The 20,992-nt window shown below is 33.5% G+C and overlaps 1 protein-coding gene across 2 annotated transcripts in view; it reads right to left on the bottom strand.

Moving 5' to 3' along the window:
- Positions 1 to 3,983: 3,983 nt before the first annotated feature.
- The window catches only part of LOC127730291 (sodium/glucose cotransporter 4-like), a 30,139-nt gene continuing 13,130 nt past the window's right edge, over positions 3,984 to 20,992 (bottom strand). Inside the window, exons 11-15 of one of the 2 annotated variants that reach the window (XM_052238604.1) lie at positions 19,751 to 19,901; positions 18,145 to 18,313; positions 17,104 to 17,319; positions 7,231 to 7,360; positions 3,984 to 5,390 (exon numbers count right to left, since the gene is read on the bottom strand). In XM_052238604.1, the coding sequence (XP_052094564.1) occupies positions 5,155 to 5,390; positions 7,231 to 7,360; positions 17,104 to 17,319; positions 18,145 to 18,313; positions 19,751 to 19,901 (902 nt within the window). In that variant the 3' untranslated portion in view covers positions 3,984 to 5,154. Of the gene's footprint in view, positions 5,391 to 7,230; positions 7,361 to 16,389; positions 16,864 to 17,103; positions 17,320 to 18,144; positions 18,314 to 19,750; positions 19,902 to 20,992 lie in introns of those variants that run through there. The other variant, XM_052238605.1, reaches the window with a different exon arrangement.

The raw sequence follows: 20,992 nt of genomic DNA, 5'->3' as shown, positions 1-20,992 counted from the left end.
TGAGATATCTTATATACTTTATAAGATATCTTATAAATTTTAGAAGATATCTTATAAAGTATATAATAAAGTATATAAGATATCTTATAAAAACTAGATTATATAAGATATCTTATATGTTATATGAGATATATTATAAATCATGAGATATCCTGAAGTTTGAATAAATAGTAAAACGGCTTGCCATAAAAGAGAGGCGAAAGATACCAAAGGGACATTCAAACTCATAAGTCGAAAACAAACTGACAACGCCATGGCTAAAAAAGAAAAAGACCAACAGACAAACAATAGTACACAAAACACAACATAGAAAACTAAAGACTGAGCAACACGAACCCTACCAAAAACTGAGGGTGATCTCAGGTGCTCCGGAAGGGTAAGCAGATCCTGCTCCACATGTGGATCCCGTCGTGTTTCTCATGTTAGTACAAACCCGGTAATCAGTCTTATTCGATAGGTCACATTCGGGAACAGGGGACAGGATTGTAGTTACGACATTAAGAACATATCCGCTATCATCTGTGAAACGGATATTCCGTAATGTTCAACCAACTCGTGATGGCGTCCGTAAAATTTACGAAGGGATGATTTCAACTTCACCACTTGGAGCTCTTGGTTTAATAGCTTCCTTGTGAGCAGCAACCCTCTATCAAGGAAATAATGATAGGAAATACAAGACCTGGAGTATCGTATCAACTGGGAGATATATACTCCGAATGCAGACGCTGCTGGAATGTTACTACTTAAAAATGGAAAGTTCATAATTGGGAAGCAGAAATCATCTCTTTTGTTATAAAGTTTTGTTTTCGACCGACCCTCATTGTCAATTTCTAGATGTAAGTCAAGATATGATGCAGACTTATCTGTATCTGTTGTATCCTTTATCTCAAGTTCGATGGGATAGATGTTTTCAACATAATCACCAAATTTTGAATTACTTAGTGAAAGAACATCATCTATGTAGCGGAAAGTAAAGTTAAAGGATACCGCTAACTTTTTTCTTTCTTCCTAAGAATTCCTGTATGAAGGCAGCCTCCTATGAATAAAGGAACAAGTCGGCAAGAAGAGGGGCACAGTTGGTTCCCATGGGAATGCCGATTGTTTGTTGAAAAACACGTCCTCCAAACGTAACAAATTTGTTATCAATCAAGAAATCAAGCATCTTGATAATGTCAGTTTCAGAGAATTTTTTGTTAGAATCAGAGTGATTTTTTACAAAGTAGGATTTATCCCTCCCTAAGACAAGATACTTGTATCTACGTTGGCCATTCTTTTTTATGAAACAAAGCAGGACCAACTCTTTCAATTTGTCTTTTAGTATAACCTTTACAGGTTTTGTACAGCCTATGAGATTTCTTCGGATACATCCTAATGTTCTATTTCCTTTGCCAACAACATTGTCGATGTGTTTATCCCAGGTTAAGTGATTACTGAGTGTTACTCCTAGGTATTTGCTGGCTTCAACTGTCTCTAATGTACGACCGTGTAGATTGCAAGTTGTTGGTATCACTGGTCGGTTTTTTTCTGTGATATTCTTATAAAAAGGAATTTTTTGGCGTTGAAGTTCATTTGCCATTTGTTTCCCCAATCTTCCAATGATGTCATATCTTTCAGAAGAAGGTCACTGTCTGCTTAGTTGGTGATGGTTCGAAAGAGTAGGCTGTCACCGGCAAATAATTGGTATCTGATGTAGTTGCTGTTTCTGGCATCTATTCGATGTAGGCCAGGAACAGTAATGGTCCAAGAACGGTGCCTGGAGTACATCAGAGAGTACTGGTACTTGCGTGGAGACAGCTCCCTCTAAAATAACGCTCAGCTTTCTGTTATGTAGGAAGGAGCAAATCCTCCTGTTGGTTTTAGGATTGAAGACGTAAAATTCCAACTTGTGTAGAAGGCGGTGATGTGGCACCTTGTCAAACGCTTTTGCAAAGTCTAGAAGGTGATATTTACTTGACAGTTCCTTTTTTAATTTTGATGTCGTGGATGGTTACGATAAGTTGGGATTCGCAAGATTGTCTTTTGCGGGATCTGTGTTGTGCTTTATTAAGAATTTTATTTCTGTTGAAGTGGTCGATTATGTTGCTGTGTACAATATGTTCTTAGATCTTGCATGTGATGAATGAAAGAGATACTGATCGAGAATTTTTATTGTTATTATTAATCTGTATGAAGGGATAGCAATCATTCGATATGAAATTGTGTTGTGTGCCTAAAAATCTTTCATGTAAATTTCGAAAACGTGACAATAACACGAACCTGCTTGAAAAAATTAAACTATCACTGGGTAAACTATACTACAGGGAATGTACGTATTTTTCGGAACAAAATAATTTTTCTCCACGGGAGAGGCGTGTTTTTTTTTTCTTAAATAGAATTTTTGCATGATTCTGAATTATTTGAATATCAATTTATTTCAGAGGGTGAAAAAATTGTATGTTAAATTATATCTAAAATAAGTATAAAAAACAAACAAAATATCGGAAAAAATTAAGAAAAGCACGTTGCTGTAAGAGTTCTTGTTTCAATATTCTATTGAAAAATAGTTTGTTTTAAAAATGTTGTAACCATGATAAGTTGAAAAAATTTGTTCATTAAACCTGACAGACAATTGGCCTTATAAGACCAGATCTACAAATAAGTCAAACGGCCAAAATCGTGATTCAATACCTTATTGGAGTCATTGTCCTTTAATAACTTTGTTTACTGATTTATTTCGTTTTTGCGTAATATCTTAAAACTATAATAGATAGATGAAAACTTTAAATAGCACAAATGATCATCAAGACATAATCTACAAATAAGTCTATAGGCCGAAATTGTCAGTCGACCCCTTATTGAAGTTATTGCCCTTTCATGACGATTTTTGCCTAATATATTTAAAACTTTAATAGATAAGTGTAAACTTTAAAAATCAAAAAGGAATCAGCAAGACAAGATCTACAGATAAGTCAAATGGCTGAAATCGTCAGTCGGTCTCTTATTGGAGTTATTGTTCTTAAATAAATTACAAATTGTTCTCTATGTGAGGAGTATTTGCTTTCACGCAGTTTGTATGGACAGAATATAAAATATGGTGGATATATATGAATGAGGCAGCATACTTTAACAATAACTATGATCAGAAAATACATCTATAAGACAAATTACGAAGTTCAACAATAGACGCGTTTTTAAAAATAATTTGCGTATATTATCCTACAAAAGATCTGCATTAACATCGTACTCTTTGGAGGACAACGAGCCACTTTCTAGTTATAATAAACAAAGACAATAATTGGCGAGATTTCTGACTTGAGACAGGTGCATTATACTATGTTGCGGGGCCCCCTCCCCCTCTTCCCCTTTTAAAACCAAGATTTAACAAAAAGGAAGCCAACAAAAGGAAATATTTGAAGGAGGTTTTTTTTACTTTATAAATAACTTTATCCCGGCATATCTCTTATAATGATTTAACCTATAACCTATAACTAACGTCTTACTTCCTAAATACATCTCTGAGTTTGTGTTTAAATGTTAACATTTCACACTAAACATTGTACTGAGTATGAGTACACATAATTCTATGTGCATTTAGAACCATCTGAGAAATGTATACTTCGTAAGAAGAAATCATCAACTTGATAGTTGCTATTTAATTTGTTCACAATGTTTTTAGTTCCGGGTGATTAAGGACTTGCCGTACAGACACCTGCCCATTGTTGAAGAATATTTGTTGCCATCTAAATGTCTATTGGTTATTTGTGTGGTTCGGTTGCTGTCTCGTTAACCTATACCCCACAACTTTTTTATTCGATGAAACCTGAGTATTCAGTATGAAAATGGGCATATCGAACCTGCAGACATAATTATGTTTACTCCGTAAGATGAAGCCGTCAACATGGAACCATCTATATTTCAGGAAAAAGAAAATAACTAGAGGAAAGGTAAACCCATCCCACTTATCATATTTGCCGTGAGTAATTTTAACATATGGAACATACAAATTAACACAGTTATGATATCCTTTAATATTGGATTTATTATAAGTCATTTTAGGTGGTTAAATAAGGAACAAGATACCGAGGAGGAAACAACATAAGTATATATTTATATAGAAGAAATACAGTCAAGTCCATACATGACCGAGAGAATTAAGACAAACCAACCATTGACATCCACATTATCAACAAAACACTACAAACAAAAACTAAATATTGAAATATTATTTTCATTAAATTCATTTATTTTCATTAGCATTTGTTTTAAATTGGAGGTGAGAAAAACGTTGATATTTGGAAGGAGTATTCTTAAAAAATGGTAAAATTCTCCAATCATAATTACATTTATTCTGTACTTTTATATTTACCTAACATGCTTAAAACTTTAAGGAAATCGTGTTTCTATAGATCTTTCTTTATTGACTGTATTAGATAGGAAAAGACAAACAAGCATAAAACAATGAATTTGTTTTCAGATATTTTGTTCAAAATAAAACACTACAATAAAGCCTTTATTTGTTTCCCGATAACCGCACAAAAGAGAAAAACTATTATCATACTTCCTATTAGGCAATTTGTACAAACGCAGATGACAGCAGCTGTTTCTAAACATTTCCTTGTTTTCTGATATTCTATACATCTTTATGTCAAAGATAAGATAATTTGTCGATAACAGTTAACAACACACATACTATTAGAGATCCTGACTGGGTCTTGCTGTAATTTTGCGTTCAACAAAGTTCTAGTCAAAATACATCAGAAAGCCTATAATGGCATTTTGTATAGAAAAGTTCGGAAAGTTCCGTCTGCAAATTCAGGTGATGTAGCCGATGGAAGCTGCATATGGGGAAACCGAATTAATAAAAATACTGCAGATTTGCTAAGGGGCAGTTACTGTAGCTATCATAGTTTATTTGAATCGTCAAATGACATTATGAACTGTATATTAATTCTAAATGTAAAAATGGAGAGGAAGAATGTAATTGTGAAGAACATGTATTTCATTTAATATCTACAATGGTGTGTTACGTTATATTCAGTAATACATGACAAACGAACTTAAGTAGAGAACTTAATAAAATACATAATTATGTTTAAAGATGTGCTGCCTATGATATGTACACATAATAAAATTAAACTAACGGTCTTTAATTTTATTACGAGTTGTATAGTCTGTTTATCTATAAAAGCCATATAAAAATGCAACAACTACCAATCCTATCCCGGCATTTACGTTTAGAATCGTTTTCCACATTGGATTTTCTGTTAAATATTCTCTCGTCTTCGCTTCGTCAAGATGAGGATTCTCTCCACTATCCGCCTCTGGCATTCCACAAATCATATCCAAGATAGTTTTATGACAATGTTGGTCCGTTTCATTGTTATCTTCAGGTTGGTCCTGAATCGTCAGACCTGTAAGCAAATGCAAACCATAAAACTCAATTTTAAACTCTGTTAATAAAACGGATTTTTAAAATTATTTTTTAAGATATATTTTAAATTTTGCTATGTATCTCGATAAATTTCCACAATAAATTGTGATATTTATCTAAAAAAACAAATGCTTTTACTCTCAATCAAACATGCAGAGTATATGAGAAAACTTTTAAAGACGGAAGAGGGAGTATCTTCAGCTGCTGCAAAAATTGTTCAAAAAGCTTCGTGAATGTTTTACCCTAAGGTATACTTGCTGTTCATTCATTTTCACATGTTAGGTAATGAGTAATATGCTCTCACCCTGTTGTCAGTTAACTATGTATAGACTTATATATTTCTTTTTCCACCTACCGATATATTTACTCATACATCTTCCTGACACATCCATCCCCTGAGTAATACAGTTTGTACGCTGCTTCTCTTGCCATTTTCGAGCATTTGGCATCGATATATAACGTTGAATAGACAAACACCAAGCTAGGGAATTGTAGCCTTATCTCTGTGTTTTATCCATACGAAAGAGAGACATTACATATTATTTATTCTTTTTCCCTCAAGATTGGGGAAACAAAAAATAAAATAGTATAAAGGATAGATCTACAAGTATTATACATCACATGAAATACCAGGCAATAACCATGGAGATGTTTGAAAGGAATCGTTCTTTTATTTTTGAGTTTCACCTTAAATGGTTTGTTAATCATCTCTGGTTTTGTTTCTGCCATACGAAGGAGATACATTAATATACTAGTATTACAAATTTTTTTATAAAAAAAAGTTGGGTAACAAAAACAAGAAAGGATAAGTGATGGATGTACACGACTTAAAGACCATGCACATGAAATAATAGGGAATTACCGATATTTGAGAGGAAAAGTGCTCTCTGTCTTTTTTTTTAATCTTAAAAAGTTTCCAACGTAGAAATAAAGAGCTCATATCTTCACTTTCGATACTAATGCTGGTGGACTGTGTAAAAGTTCCCGAGAGTATCATCAGCTCATAGTCAGCGCTTCGGAACTGACATGATAGATAACATTCTAATATAAAATACCCCTTGATAAATTAGGAAATGTTATTTGGAAACTATATTATAAAGTGTCAACTCCCCCTGGAAAAGTTTACTTTATATTAATTTGGCTATCCTTTTTTGGTTGCTTCTGTTCTTATATATCTATTAAAGTTTCTACGTTTTCATATATAACTGGTTTTCAAGTGGTTAAGTTTGAGAGTTTATGATGAAAGTAAATCTAGAAAAGAGCTTAGGACGCTCAAATTTGATAAAAGTGTTAACATGGTTAATTTTATTTACAACCAGATCATAACACATCCTGGTCGGGTTTCTTTTTAGACACACCAGACATGTGTTTACGTCAGAAAGTAAGGCATGTTTGGGATCAGTAACATGTCTGCATGACAATTTACTTCTTGGTTATGTCAATAACCATAGTTTTTTTTATAAGGGTGGGGGGTATATAATAGAAAATATCCGAATATCTTAAGTGGAAATCTGTAAAAATTCTATTTGCTTCAATCTCTTGTCCGAAATACTGGGTAGATTCAAAGAAAAATGTCTCGTGATACGACTTTGTAAACCTCCACGTTGAAAATACCAATATGATCTCGGAACTTCGGTATAAGATTGTACTTTTATAACAAAAAAGTCTCGAGGATAATTATGATCGCGGTTCAAATAAAGGTCAAAGGATCTTTTGATGGATCATAGAATATAAATGCGTTTATAACTGAATATTTCTGCAAATGAGTGAAATAATAACAATTAGTTTTAACCAGAATGTTTTTGATAATTTTATATTACCATTCTGTGACGATGTCGTTTCCTTTTTGGTTTCAGATGCATCTGTTTCAATTGTTTCCTGAACTGTTTCTTTGTGAACATGATCAGCTGGGTGAGGTTTTATTCTCGTCCACCATGTAACACCCTTCAACTTAAAAACAAAATATATCATGTGAGAATTAAAAAAAATAATCTAGTACTTTATTACATGATATTTATACTAACTACACGAATAACAGTTCAATTTTAAGATTTTAGAATTCCAAATCTTTTGCCATTATATATTAATTTTGTGAAATAAATTATATATGTAGGACTCTGAACCGCGATGGCACTCCGAACTGCGATGGTTACGCTGATGTGCGATGGTTAGACGCTGAAGTGCGATGGTGGCATTGTTGTACGCTATCTTGTTGATAGCTACGCCCAAGTACGATGGTGGTTACGTTGAAGTGCGATGGGTTACACAAACTATTTTTATAGTGTTTTTCTTGTTCACATGTCGATGAAGAAGTTAATATGTTTGCTAGAAGCAGCTTTCTTGTTTATTACGTAAATCATGGAGAATATTTCCAGTCATAATTGTATCGTTGTATTTTACTTTGGACAAAAAGAAGTCAACATTCATACAATCGTTCCAGCCGCTACATGCAAAGATTTTCTTTTCATTAAAACCAGTGCTTATTTCAATGACTGAAAGAGGGACGAAAGATACCAGAGGGACAGTCAAACTCATAGATCGAAAACAAACTGACAACGCCATGGCCAAAAATAAAAAGACAAACAGACAATAATAGTACAGATGACACAACATAGAAAACTAAAGACTAAGCAACACGAACCCCACCAAAAACTGGGGGTGATCTCAGGTGCTCCGGAAGGGTAGGCAGATCCTGCTCCACATGTGGCACCCGTCGTGTTCCTTATGTTATTTCAAATCCGGTAAATAGTCTAATTTGGTAGGTCACATTCGTGAAAAGGGAAGGGTATTGTAGTTACGACATAAGGAACATATCCGATATCATCTGTGAAACGGTTAATTATTCCATAACGGTCAACCAACTCGTGATGGCGTCCGTAAAATTTACGAAGGGATGATTTCAACTTCACCATTTGGAACTCTTGGTTTAATAGCTTCCTTGTGAGCAGCAATCCTCTATCAAGGAAATGTGACAGCAGTTTTAAACGCAATATAATAAGTGCCTAATAAACTTATCACCGTATGTGGTTTTTACCAGTGCAACTAGAGAAAATATGGAATGTTTTTGTATATCCAACATGAATACAAGTAAATACATTTTTAATATTACCGGTAAAGTGAAATAATTAGTAAACAGGGGAAATTTAGCCTCTCTGTAGCAGATCCTTTTTCGAAATTTACAGAAGTTTTATTTTTTTTACGTACGATGGTGCTTGGAAATATCTAACTACATACAGGTCCACAGACAGACTCTCCGTCTTAGGATATTACGGTAAACGTAGAACTCATGAGAGCCGAGAGCTGAGATTACTATAACACATATAGTAATCTCAGATGAGGGGAACAAAGTAAAGATAAACTGTTAACTCAGAATAATGTCCTCATGCAGCAAATTTAAAGAGAACGAGCTCTCATTCAGTATGAAACTATAACTAAGGACATATATAGACCATCGCACTTCAGCGAACAGACCATCGCACTTCAGCGTCCCCATCGCACCTCCGAGTCCTACATATATATTTCAGTATATAGAATTATGAATAAATAGACATATTTATTCCCATAGTATCAGTTTTCATTTGCTGCAAATTTACCAAGAATGTCAATATCATTTAACTGGTACATGAATAGTATTGTTACATGTAAGAAATATTTCATCTTCAGTATGATTTTTTTTAATGTTTATTTAGCAACTAATATTTCATTTTCATGCATATAATTTATATTCTTCAAAGAATGTAGAAGTTTATTTTTTTTATGATTTTTTATTGGCCCTTTGAATTCAAAATCACAACGCATTATCCATTAGTCTTTGAATATTTATTTAGTATTTATTTTCCTTAAATTGTGTTTTTGATATTTTCCTTTGAACTTCAAAATTATTTCATTTTATGCAACCTGTAAACACTCTCATTTTGTGCATTGTGCCAAGGTTTTCCAATAGACATTTTGCTACAAGATTCTAATAATATTAGTACAAAAGATATTAAAAATGGTTCTTGTCAGTGAGATATCTTTTTTTTTCTGGCCTTGTCATATCTCTTAATTTCACCAAACACAATGATGAATTTAGGTCATATATATATGAATGTCAACATGTTTATGGTGTCATAGTAACATCACAACTGATATTTCTATACTAAAGTGCCATAGTGGGGGGGGGGGGGGCTATGGATTTTTTTTTGAAAAAAAAGTTTGTTTTTAGAAAATGTGGAAAAAAATAATTTGACTCGTCACTGAAGAAAATTTACCAACTGAAAGAGAAGAAAGAACTCTGACTGAAAAGTGACAGGGGAGTATAAGGTTTGCTTCTATTATTAAATCATTTAATAGCATATATAGTTGCATCAAATGTATATAGTATCACTATCAGTATAAAATTTCTATGATTTATAATATCAGCAACCCAAAAGTCATCTACCTAGGAGTTCGACCATACTCAATATGAAATTGCATGCGTGTAGTTAGTTTGAAGTTCAACTAAAACTATTCAGTTTTCAGCGACACAAAGGCAAAATTATAAATGACAGATGAAATAAAAAAAAAATGGTGAATATTAAGTAAAAGAGACAACATTCCAATGGGGATAAAATATCACCAGGGTATCCATGGTTCTTACATCAACGGCCATGGCACCTTCATACCAAAGGGTAAGCTGAAGATGGTCCCTATTCTTTAAACCGAATTATATACTGGTTCACCGAATATTTACATGTCCTTACAAGTTTATAAACTGAAATTGAATTGAAAAGCCATACCTGACTTGGGGTGTACAAAATATACATGTGAAAGATGCTATGCAGTAGTGAGATGATAAAAAAAAGATTGTTTTCAATAGATGGTGAAAAAAATTATTTGTTTTTTGATTGGCCCTGGAAAAAAAGTTATTTTGGCTCAATGTAAAAAAAAGTTTGTCTCAGAAAAAAATCCATAGTCCATAAAATGTTATGTCGTGAGAAATATATATCAATAACAAATCAAGAATATCGAAAATTTGCGTTAACGCATGCGGAAGAATATTTCAAGAACGTTTTGTAACAAACGCGGGAAAATATGAATGCCTACCCAAATCCAATCTATTAGAAAAACGAATTATGATAGAAGAGTGTTCACCATGCACTTGCACTGCACTATCATTAGAATAGCAGAATAGAATGATATACAAATGGATGAAAATTATATATAACTGTTATACAAATATTAATATAATAATATATAACAACAAACCAGAGTATACTGATAACAAATGATTATATCACTACAATATGATAGTTATAACGATGAGGTTGAATTCCTTGTCATTTATTCATCATCCACATAGGAACTTGTCTCAGAAAAAATATATCTATGTTCCTTAACCTAACTTTCAGGTATAGAGATGTGATTTTTTTTCTGAGACAAGTGCTTGTGACCATCCACCAGAACTTGCGGTCATCTGATGTTCATGTACTTCAGTACTTTGATTTTATATATTAGATCTAAGCAAACAGGTAAATATACAAAACACAAAGATTTAAAGAATGAGAGGATCTAACATTTGATCTGTTTAAACGCCAGAGTGGTTATCATTCGCTACTCCGTTAGTCGCTTTGATATGGATTATATTGTACACACAGGCCAGAAGTGAATATAGTGACGAGTCATGAACAAGTACAGGATTAAACTAGATGTGTCGGAACGACACGAATGGTCCCGCTCGCAAAAAAAGCTTGACCCATTTTTAGGAGTGGAAATTTGAGAATGAAATATTAAAAAGAAGATGTGGTATGATTGTCAATGAGACAACTCTCCACAAGAGACCAAATGACAGAAATTAACAACTATGGGTCACCGTATGGCCTTCAACAATGAGCAAAGCCCATACCGAACAGTCAGCTATAAAAGGCCCCGAAATGACCATGTAAAACAATTCAAACGAGAAAACGAACGGCCTCATTTATGTACAAAAAATGAACGAAAAACAAATATGTAACACATAAACATACGACAACCACTGAATTACAGGCTCCTGACTTGGGACAGGCACATACATACAGAATGTGGCGGGGTTAAACGTGTTAGCGGGACCCCCCCCCCCCCCTAACCTGGGACAGTGGTGTAACAGTACAACATAAGAACGAACTATAAAAATCAGTTGAAAGAGGCTTAACTCATCAGATGGATAAAAATACAAATACTACAATTACAATTGGACGTAACTCATCATATTAGACTAACATACTAAACACAGCTAAATACGTGAAGGCGTTTAGAAAAAAGTTGGTATAACTGTTATTTTCACAAAATTTTCAAAGTCCAAAGCCCTTAATTTCGGCAAAAAGCAGCAGAGCGGAACCAAACGTGAACTCGATCTGTAACTCATCACTGTAGACTCACATACTAATAATCAGCTCAATATGTGAAGGCGTTTAAAAAATAAAGTCCGTATACCTGTTCGAATGACAGAATGACAGATAAGTATGGAACGCCACAGCTGTCTTATGTGGAACTCTGATATTACTTTATGTTGTTTTATTATTACTTGATGATATTTTGTCTTTACTTCATATGGTTTTGACATTACGTAATGATGTTTTGATATAACTCAATGTGGAATAGTCATTACTTAATGATATTTCGATATTACACGATATGGTTTCGTATTGACTTGATATGGTTTTGTCATTACTCGATGTGGTTTCATCATTATTTAATGTGGTTGTGTCATTAGTCAATGTGGTTTTAACATTACTTGATGTGAATGTGACTTAACGTTATGTAGTTGTTTCATTACATGATGTGGTTTTGTTATTTCGTAATATGGTTTTAACATTACGTAATGATGTTTCAAAATTTGACGATTTTACACTACATGATGTGTTTGTTTCATTATTTGATGTGGTCCTGTCATTCTTTGATGTGGTTATCCCATTACTTGATGAGGTAAAATCACGTGACCAATTCGGAAAAAAATATGTTCTATTTTTAAACAGATTTCAATATGTCATTTGTTTAATGTGCTTTGGATGGGTATCGCTATCCATTGAGTTAAAATTAAAATTAAAGTTCGAGTGGTTGTTCAGAGTTATTTGGTATGAAAAAGGGGAACGGCAGACAATAATAAGAAAAAAAGTATTAAAAAGTTTACAGTATTTCGGACATAGTTGGGATATCTCCAAACCACTTGGTCTTGTTGTTTTTATACGACCGCAAAAAAATTTTGCGGTCGTATATTGGTATGACGTTGGCGTCGTCGTCCGGCGTCGTCGTCGTCGTCCGAAGACACATTGGTTTTCGCACTCTAACTTTAGTTTAAGTGAATGGATCTCTATGAAATTTTACCATAAGGTGCAATACCACAAAAGGAAGGTTGGGATTGATTTTGGGGGTTATGATACCAACAGTTAAGGAATTAGGGACCAAAAAGGGGTCAAAACTAAGCATTTTTGTAACTTCCAGACATAACTTGTGTGTTAGTGTATGGATCTCTCTGGCATTGTACCACAAGGTTCCATATCACAAAGGAAAAGCTGGGATTGATTTTGGGGGTAATTGCCTCCAAATTTTAGGAATTAAGGGTCAAAAAGGGACAAAAAGCAAACATTTTTCTAGTTTCGTGACAATAACTTGTGTGAAAGTGTATGGATCTTTCTGAAATTGTACTACAAGGTTCCATATCACAAAAGAAAAGCTGGGTTTGACTTTGGGGGTAATTGCCCTAAACGTTTAGGAATTTGGGACCAAAAAGGGGCCAAAAAACAAGCATTTTCTAGTTTCCAGACAATAACTTGTGTTCAAGTGTATGGATCTCTCTGAAATTGTACTGCAAGGTACCATACCACAAAGGGAAGGCTGGGATTGAGTTTGGGGGTGATGAATCATAAGGGGGGTCAAAAAATTTGAGGGGGATTTTTTTTCCTTTTTTTTCTTTAAAATTTGCCATTTTAAATTGGTTATTTCTGATTTATATATAAAAGCAAATAATAATGATATAGTTTGAATAAGTAAATTAAAATTTTTTAAGTTCTTAGACCACATTCATTCTGTGTCAGAAACCTATGCTGTGTCAAATATTTAATCACAATCCAAATTCAGTGCTGTATCGAGCTTGAATGTTGTGTCCATACTTGCCCAAACTGTTCAGGGTTCGATCTCTGCGGTCGTATCAAGCTGCGCCCAGTGGAGCATTTTATTATCTTAAGTTCTCAAACGGAAGCAGTAATTTTTTGTAATAAATTTGTAAAATATTCCACGGAACCCTGTGTCTCGCCTGATATTGCTGCTGCAAGTGTAAAAGCGTCATGTCGATCGGCTGTACATTTATCTATACATTTATCGATAAAAACAAAATTAAAAAAGATATGTTTTTCTGTAGATGTTTTTTTCTTGAAATTGAGGAATAACTCCTATACAAGTTTCAAAACACTTCATGGAGGTTTACAAATTTAGCATGTCAAAACAGGTTAATTCGGTTTTATTTAACTAAAACAAAACTGTATGGTTTTCAACAATAAGCAAAACCTATACCCTATAGTAAGCTATAAAAGGTCCCGAAATGGAAAATGTAAAAAACTAGAAACCTAACGATCTATAGATATATAGATACTTTATTCTCTAAAAACTAATTACAAGTTTACAGAGAAACATACAATATAAATACAGATACAATAGTTGAGGTAAACAAATACAGTATGATATTCTAAAAGTATAAAATTATGATGGCATACATGTTTAGTAACATGTATAATGAAAGGTTAAACTCAATAGAAATTAAAAAAAATGGAGATGGAGACGCTGACGCCACTATCGACGACGAAATATAGGTTTGTTGTGTCTCACTGCCGCTACATTGATGTCGCAGGCTCGACACAAATCAAAAGACTTGAACTTTATTGTTAACAAATGAAACACTTCAAATCAACTCACACTAAAGTTACAGGGAAACGGGGGGAGGGGGCTCGGACTTAGCGACAAAGCATAAATACTATAAAATAAGAATTCTCCGAGTTTTTTTTTAGCGTAAATGATCATTTGAACTTATATGAATATCAATCTTTTATTTGTAATCAATTGAATTCCCTGATCTACCTCGCACTAATTGAAAAATAAACTTTTTGGAATATCTGTTTCACATGTGACGACGGACATGTTCCAGTGGTCGTAACCATAATACTGTCATCTTTTCCTTGAATGTGAACTACCAAATAAAACCAAATCACTGGGTTTGTACTTTCTCGAATAACACGACGGGTGCCTTTCTGGAGCATCCGAGATCACCCCGATGGATTTATATTACCCAGTCATACCGATATATTGAGTCAGCCAAATGAAACTGTTTGGTATGCCACCGCAACTGAAAGTTGGGGGGCATATTATTTTACCCCTGCCCGTCCGTCCGTCCGTCTGTCCGTCCAATTATAGATATATAGTTATTCCGCATAACTCCTCCTACAGTTTGAATCCTAGGAAGTTTTCTCTTTACTGTCTGTTTGTACATATATTGAAGGTGTGCATGTGGTCAGGGTTTAATGTTCATTAATATTTGCTCTTTTGGGAGATAGTTGAACTTTTCTTTTTGTAATTTTTTGGGAAATTTACTTGCATAAGAAGAGCGTTTCCAGATAATTCCTCCTACAGTTTGAATGCTAGGAAGCTTTCACTCTGCTGGCTGTTTGTACAATTTTTAAAGGTGTGCATGTGGTCTGGGTTTTTATTTTTATTATCTTTTGTTCTTTTGGGAGATAATTGATCTTTTTTTTTTTGTCATTTTTGGGGTATAAGCGGTTAATTTAAATGAGTTGAGTGCGGGGGCATCACTTTGTCTAGTTTACATTTTTTTCTCGTTTTGTGCTGTTACACAACTGTAACAGTCCGATGTAAGGTTAGGATTTAGCGCTCACATACATGGTAAACTCCGCCACAGGTCTTTATGTACCTGCCCCAAGTCAGGAGCATGAAGTTCAATTGTTGTCGTTGTATAAATGGGTGTCATTTTTTTTGTAGATTGTTTAAATATAAATAAGACCGTTTGTTTTGTCGTTTGAATTTTTTCACATGGTGCATGGTGGCCTGTTGTAGCTGACTATACGGTGTGTTGAAGGCTGTACGGTTGTCTATATATGATTTCTTACACCCACTGCATTTAAACTCTGGTGGATAGTTGTCTCATTGTCAATCACACCACATCTAACTTTATTTCAACTTCTATGTTGCGTTTTGTATACTGTAACATAGTTTATCTTTTGTACGCATACCCCGGAGCCCTCTTTTCGGAAGCCCGAGCAAAAGTCCTTGTTCCGCGATAGAAAATTTAATTACGAACTCATATAAGATAGCTCAAATTTCAACTCAAAATCTTAATTAATCTGAATGAGACTTAAATTCGAATCTTACTCAAACTCAAAAAGTGACTCAAATCTAATGTTGTAACTAGAACGCGACCTTTAAATGTGACTCAAACTCGAAGTCCAACTCGAAACTCAATGCTAACTAAAACTTTAATTCTTATAATGACTTGAATTCGAAATCGAAGACTAATTCAAAGTATAACTCAAACAGTAACCCGAACTTTAATTTGAACTCTAATTCGATGGATGGCCACACTCATCCAAGGCACATACAACATGGAAATCTATCTAAAAATAGAACAGGTTTTTCCGAATTGGTCACGTGATTTTACCTCATCAAGTAATGGGATATAACCACATCAAAGAATGACAGGACCACATTAAAGAATGAAACAAACACATCATGTAGTGTAAAATCGTCAAATTTTGAAACATCATTACGTAATGTTAAAACCATATAAATAATAGGCAGATCATCATTACAAAATAACAAAACCACATCATGTAATGAAACAACTACATAACGTTAAGTCACATTCACATCAAGTAATGTTAAAACCACATTGACTAATGACACAACCACATTAAATAATGGTGAACCACATCGAGTAATGACAAAACCATATTGAGTAATTAACAACTATATATCAAATCAATACGAAACCATATCGTGTAATATCGAAATATCATTAAGTAATGACTATTCCATATTGAGTTATATCAAAACATCATTACGTAATGTCAAAACCATATTGAGTAAAGACAAACTATCATCAAGTTATAATAAAACAACATAAAGTAATATCAGAGTTCCACATAAGATAGCTGTGGCGTTCCATAGATAAGGGTAAAACTCTGTGGTCCCGATAACTCGAATAATTCAATCCCTCTCCGTGTCCGAATTTCTCCAGCAAATTAATGCAGGCATCGTAGATCAGCGGAATATAACGACTGAATTATTCGGGTTATGGCCCCGACAATTTTGTTGCTGGGCCATAACATATCTATCTTCATCTGTGACAAATATTCCGCAACTTTCAACAATCTTTAAATGTCGAATTCATAACTTGATTATCCATAGATAAATACCGTAATTGGTACCAATTAACTTCTGCCACGAAGTTGACTCTGAAAGATATTAAAACTGAATACACTGAGGTGCTGCTCAAATAAAGCTGCATTCTAAAATTTCACCACTCTTAATTTCTAGGTGTAGGTAAATATTTGTGGGCCAAAGATTGGCTGCTGTTGTTGATTTTTTTCTAAAAGCCGTTACTCCTATAGCTATTCAGTACATGTACATGTAAGTTCATGTATAAGTGTATTCTGTTAAGTCAAATATTGAACTAAATAAATATATATGCTTACCTCCTCTTCAGATTGGGGTGACGTTAACAAACTTATCACTACCATTGCAATGGACGTAATAATTACATTAAGACTTCCAAAATAGGTATAATGGACATCTAATAGTATTGAAGGCCTTGTTTCAGGATCTCCACAGTCCGGGGCAGGATATGCCAAATCTATTGCCATTCGTATTATGCCAATGGTATGTCCAATAGCTATACCATAAAAGGCACCCTGCAATTGAAGGAAGTGATGTATACTTATCAAATTAAATGTACTATTTCCTTAAAAATATCCAACGACTGCTATACGGTGATGGTCATGATATAAACGTACTAGGATATCCACTTCTAAGCTTAAGATATGTTTCTCTTATTCCTTATTAGGAATGATAAAGTCCAATTTTTTTTATATAAAAGAAGGCTTGTGATCATCAACACTACATAGGCTCAACGAGAACAGTTAAACCGTCAAACTGAAATTTTGATTGTGTGATATTCAACCGAACTTTGAGTTCGGTTTGCATATCACTTGGTAGCATTAAGTTATAAATACTTTCCATTGCTTGTGTAAATAAATTTTGTTCTGAATATCCATAGAGTTCTGAAAAATCAACCAACGAACCATCAAAATCATATTGTAATCGGCATACTTACGAAATTTTAGCTGCCTATGCGTTATTACATAGTATTGTCTTTTGAAGTTTATTTGTATATTTTGCTATTATATGGTATACTAATAAAATAAAAAATGTCATTATTTTCTTCATATCTATATCAATATTGTAAACTAATCGTACAACAAACACAAATGCCTAAATGTACACATTGTTAATATTTCTTCACGTTTTACCAGTGTTAAAAAAATACCAAGCTCTTTTTTTTTTGGTGTCAGTAAATTATGTAGTATTAAACGTACCACTGATTTTAAGGTAATACCTTCTTGTATATTGATTCGTTTTTACTCGATAACGGGAAAAAAAGTATGTAAAAATATATGAATATAAAATCAAAATACAAAGCAAAATAATTTAATTTCTAATCAGATTGAGAGACTTACATATTCATTAGTTCGCTTCCAAAAAACACCAAGAACGAACAAGGCTCCGATTGGTGTTCCAAGGTATCCTTGAACCGCTTGTATATAGTTGAAGAGTTGTCCGCCTTGAGATGAGCGTACTAAAGGTATCCATGCAATACTTACTCCGCATAGTACTATGATAAATAGTCTGTAAATAAAATATAAGATGACGAGAACTGGCATCCTCATACAATATAAACAATAATACAAATTTGAATAGAATTTCATATTTTCTTGTTATAAATACATTGTAACATCAAACATTCTTATTTGCTATAGTTTATAAATCAACTTGATTAAAAGCATAAATTTGAGAATAAAGATCAGATAAATTAAATATGTCAACAGAGTATAGTTCCCTCGAGAGCCCGCACAATACGGGTACGAAGGATTGCTTTCTTATCGTTTAAGATGTAAAAAAAAATATTGAAATATTTACAAGTTAATCGATTAAACATATATGCATGTAAATAGAATTATACTGATACATATTATAAGCAATCAATAGCATTGATATATTTTGCGATATATTTAAAGATTATTTACCACATATTGGTAGTGCCATATGCTTGTAACTGATTACTCAGTCTGGTTTACAAACAGATTGTCTCAACCACATTTAGAAAATTTTTGAAACTTTTGGATACCAATGCTCTTTAACTTCTTTATTGATTTGGCCTTTCAACTGATTCGATTGCCACTTTTGAGTCATATATAGAAGAAACGGCGTCTGGCGCATTATATAAAAACCTGTTATCTTTGATGAGTTTGTTTTACTCGATGTAAAAGTATCCAGTTAACTTCGTGACATAACGAAAAAAAAACCCCGGATGCTTTAGAATGTAGACTCATTGTAACTGTTACATTATACAATTGAACGCTCAACTAACTCGTAATGAGAGGTCAGACATATTTTGGAGGCATATCATATATTTTACTGTACCGGTCTCGAATACCTGTCTGAGCAATTTGTCGGTTAAAAGTCTTTAACATTAAACATATAATAAGTGCAGGAAATTCTGGATTTACCATCCGTATTATAGATAACAAATTGACTGGAATATTGGTTTTCTTCGTACGCGATCAAAATTAAATCTTCGAAAGACGAACTTTGATAATTGTTATGCTTTAACCGATCATATATTGAATACAAATAATTCTTTATGATAAATTAAGGCGACAGTAGTTTACCGATGTTCAAATCTCGTAAATCGATTAAGAAGAGATAAATTAATTAATGCATACAAACTGAGCGAATCGCATGAACTCTTAAAGGAGCGAGAACAGATGCGTCGACAGGGTAAGCGTCTCTTGCTATGCATGCATCACCCGCAATACAAATCCACACTCAGTCATAATGACACAATCGGGAATTGGACATAATCGGTAAAATTACAGATCAGTTATTTAAAAGTTCAACGACCGCGAAAGCATGTTGCTGATGAGTTTAGATACCGACACGTCGTATTGGTTAACCAATTCGTGATGGCGACCGTAAAACTCATATAGCGTCAATTTCAGTTGTTCTTCCTTATAACTCTGGTATCTAAGGACGTACATTTTAAAAACATTAGTACATACATACCGACCGACTATGAGTAGTTCCCTTTCGTGTGCGTTAGGTCGTATACGTCTCCACAGATCCATAGTAAACACAGTGCTAGAACTGTTGAAGATGGAGGTTAGTGAACTCATGATAGCAGATAACATTACCGCCATCATCAAACCTCGCAATCCTAAACATAGACACTTATACAATAAGTTAATATTTATGCTGAACAATGTGCAGAAACAATTTAATATTTAATAGTACCTTAAATATATAAAGTAGAATTTCAAAGACCGACAAAAATATTATTGTTCTTTGTTCCTTTTGAATTTGATTTTGATTTTCAAGATATTGCTAGAACTTTAGTCAATTAGAAATAACATTCTTCTACCGGTTCACAAATGTATTTGTTTTGAAATTTGAAATGTATTTCAGTTTTAAAAAATTTGCTCCTCGATTAAAAGACAAACTACTGTACAGAGCTATAAGCAAACAAACGACAATTGTCCTTTTCGAAGCACCATCAGTGTTATTCAGAGCCATGGCGTTGTCAGGCAATTTTTAGACTTATGAGTTTGAATGTCCCTTCGGTATCTTTCGCCTCTCTTTTAATGTATATTGTGAAATTACTTGAGGAATGATACGATAAAAAAGATTCTTTGACTAAGGAACTTTGAACCTTATCTTATCTTCATCGGAAACAATATAACAAGTTGCTTTAAAAAAAAAAAAAGATAATACGTGAACCTTAGAACTTTTTTATTCTAATTATTAATTCAACTGAATAAGAAAGTATATATCAGTGTTATCTTAGCCATATATGTGGAGGATAATATTTTCTTTTTATTGTAAATCATTACAATTTTGGCATGTTGAGAGAAGTGTTAAATATAAAGCAAGGAGAGAAAAAAAAAAGATTCCCAGACGTATAATTTCTTAAAGAATAATAATAATTCAAAACATGGAGGACACATGTACCTTCTTCCAAAAATTCATAAAATTAATCTAGAAATAATAAATGAGGCATTGTGAACTGGTCAGCTAGCAGGACACATTAATGTTCGTTACCGACCAATCATCAATAAGTGTAACTCTCCCGCGAGAGATACTTACTTGATCTAATTATGAATATAAAAAAGAAGATGTGGTATGATTGCCAAGGTGACAACTCTCCACAAGAGACCAAATGACACAGAAATTAACAACTATAGGTCACCGTATGGCCTTCAACAATGAGCAAAGCCCATACCGCATAGTCAGCTATAAAAGGCCCCGAAA

This window comes from Mytilus californianus, unplaced genomic scaffold (assembly GCF_021869535.1).
Source record: "Mytilus californianus isolate M0D057914Y unplaced genomic scaffold, xbMytCali1.0.p SCAF_2, whole genome shotgun sequence".
NCBI lineage: Eukaryota > Metazoa > Mollusca > Bivalvia > Mytilida > Mytilidae > Mytilus > Mytilus californianus.
Note: the sequence above shows the minus strand (reverse complement) of the source record. Positions and strands in the feature narration are given on the sequence as shown.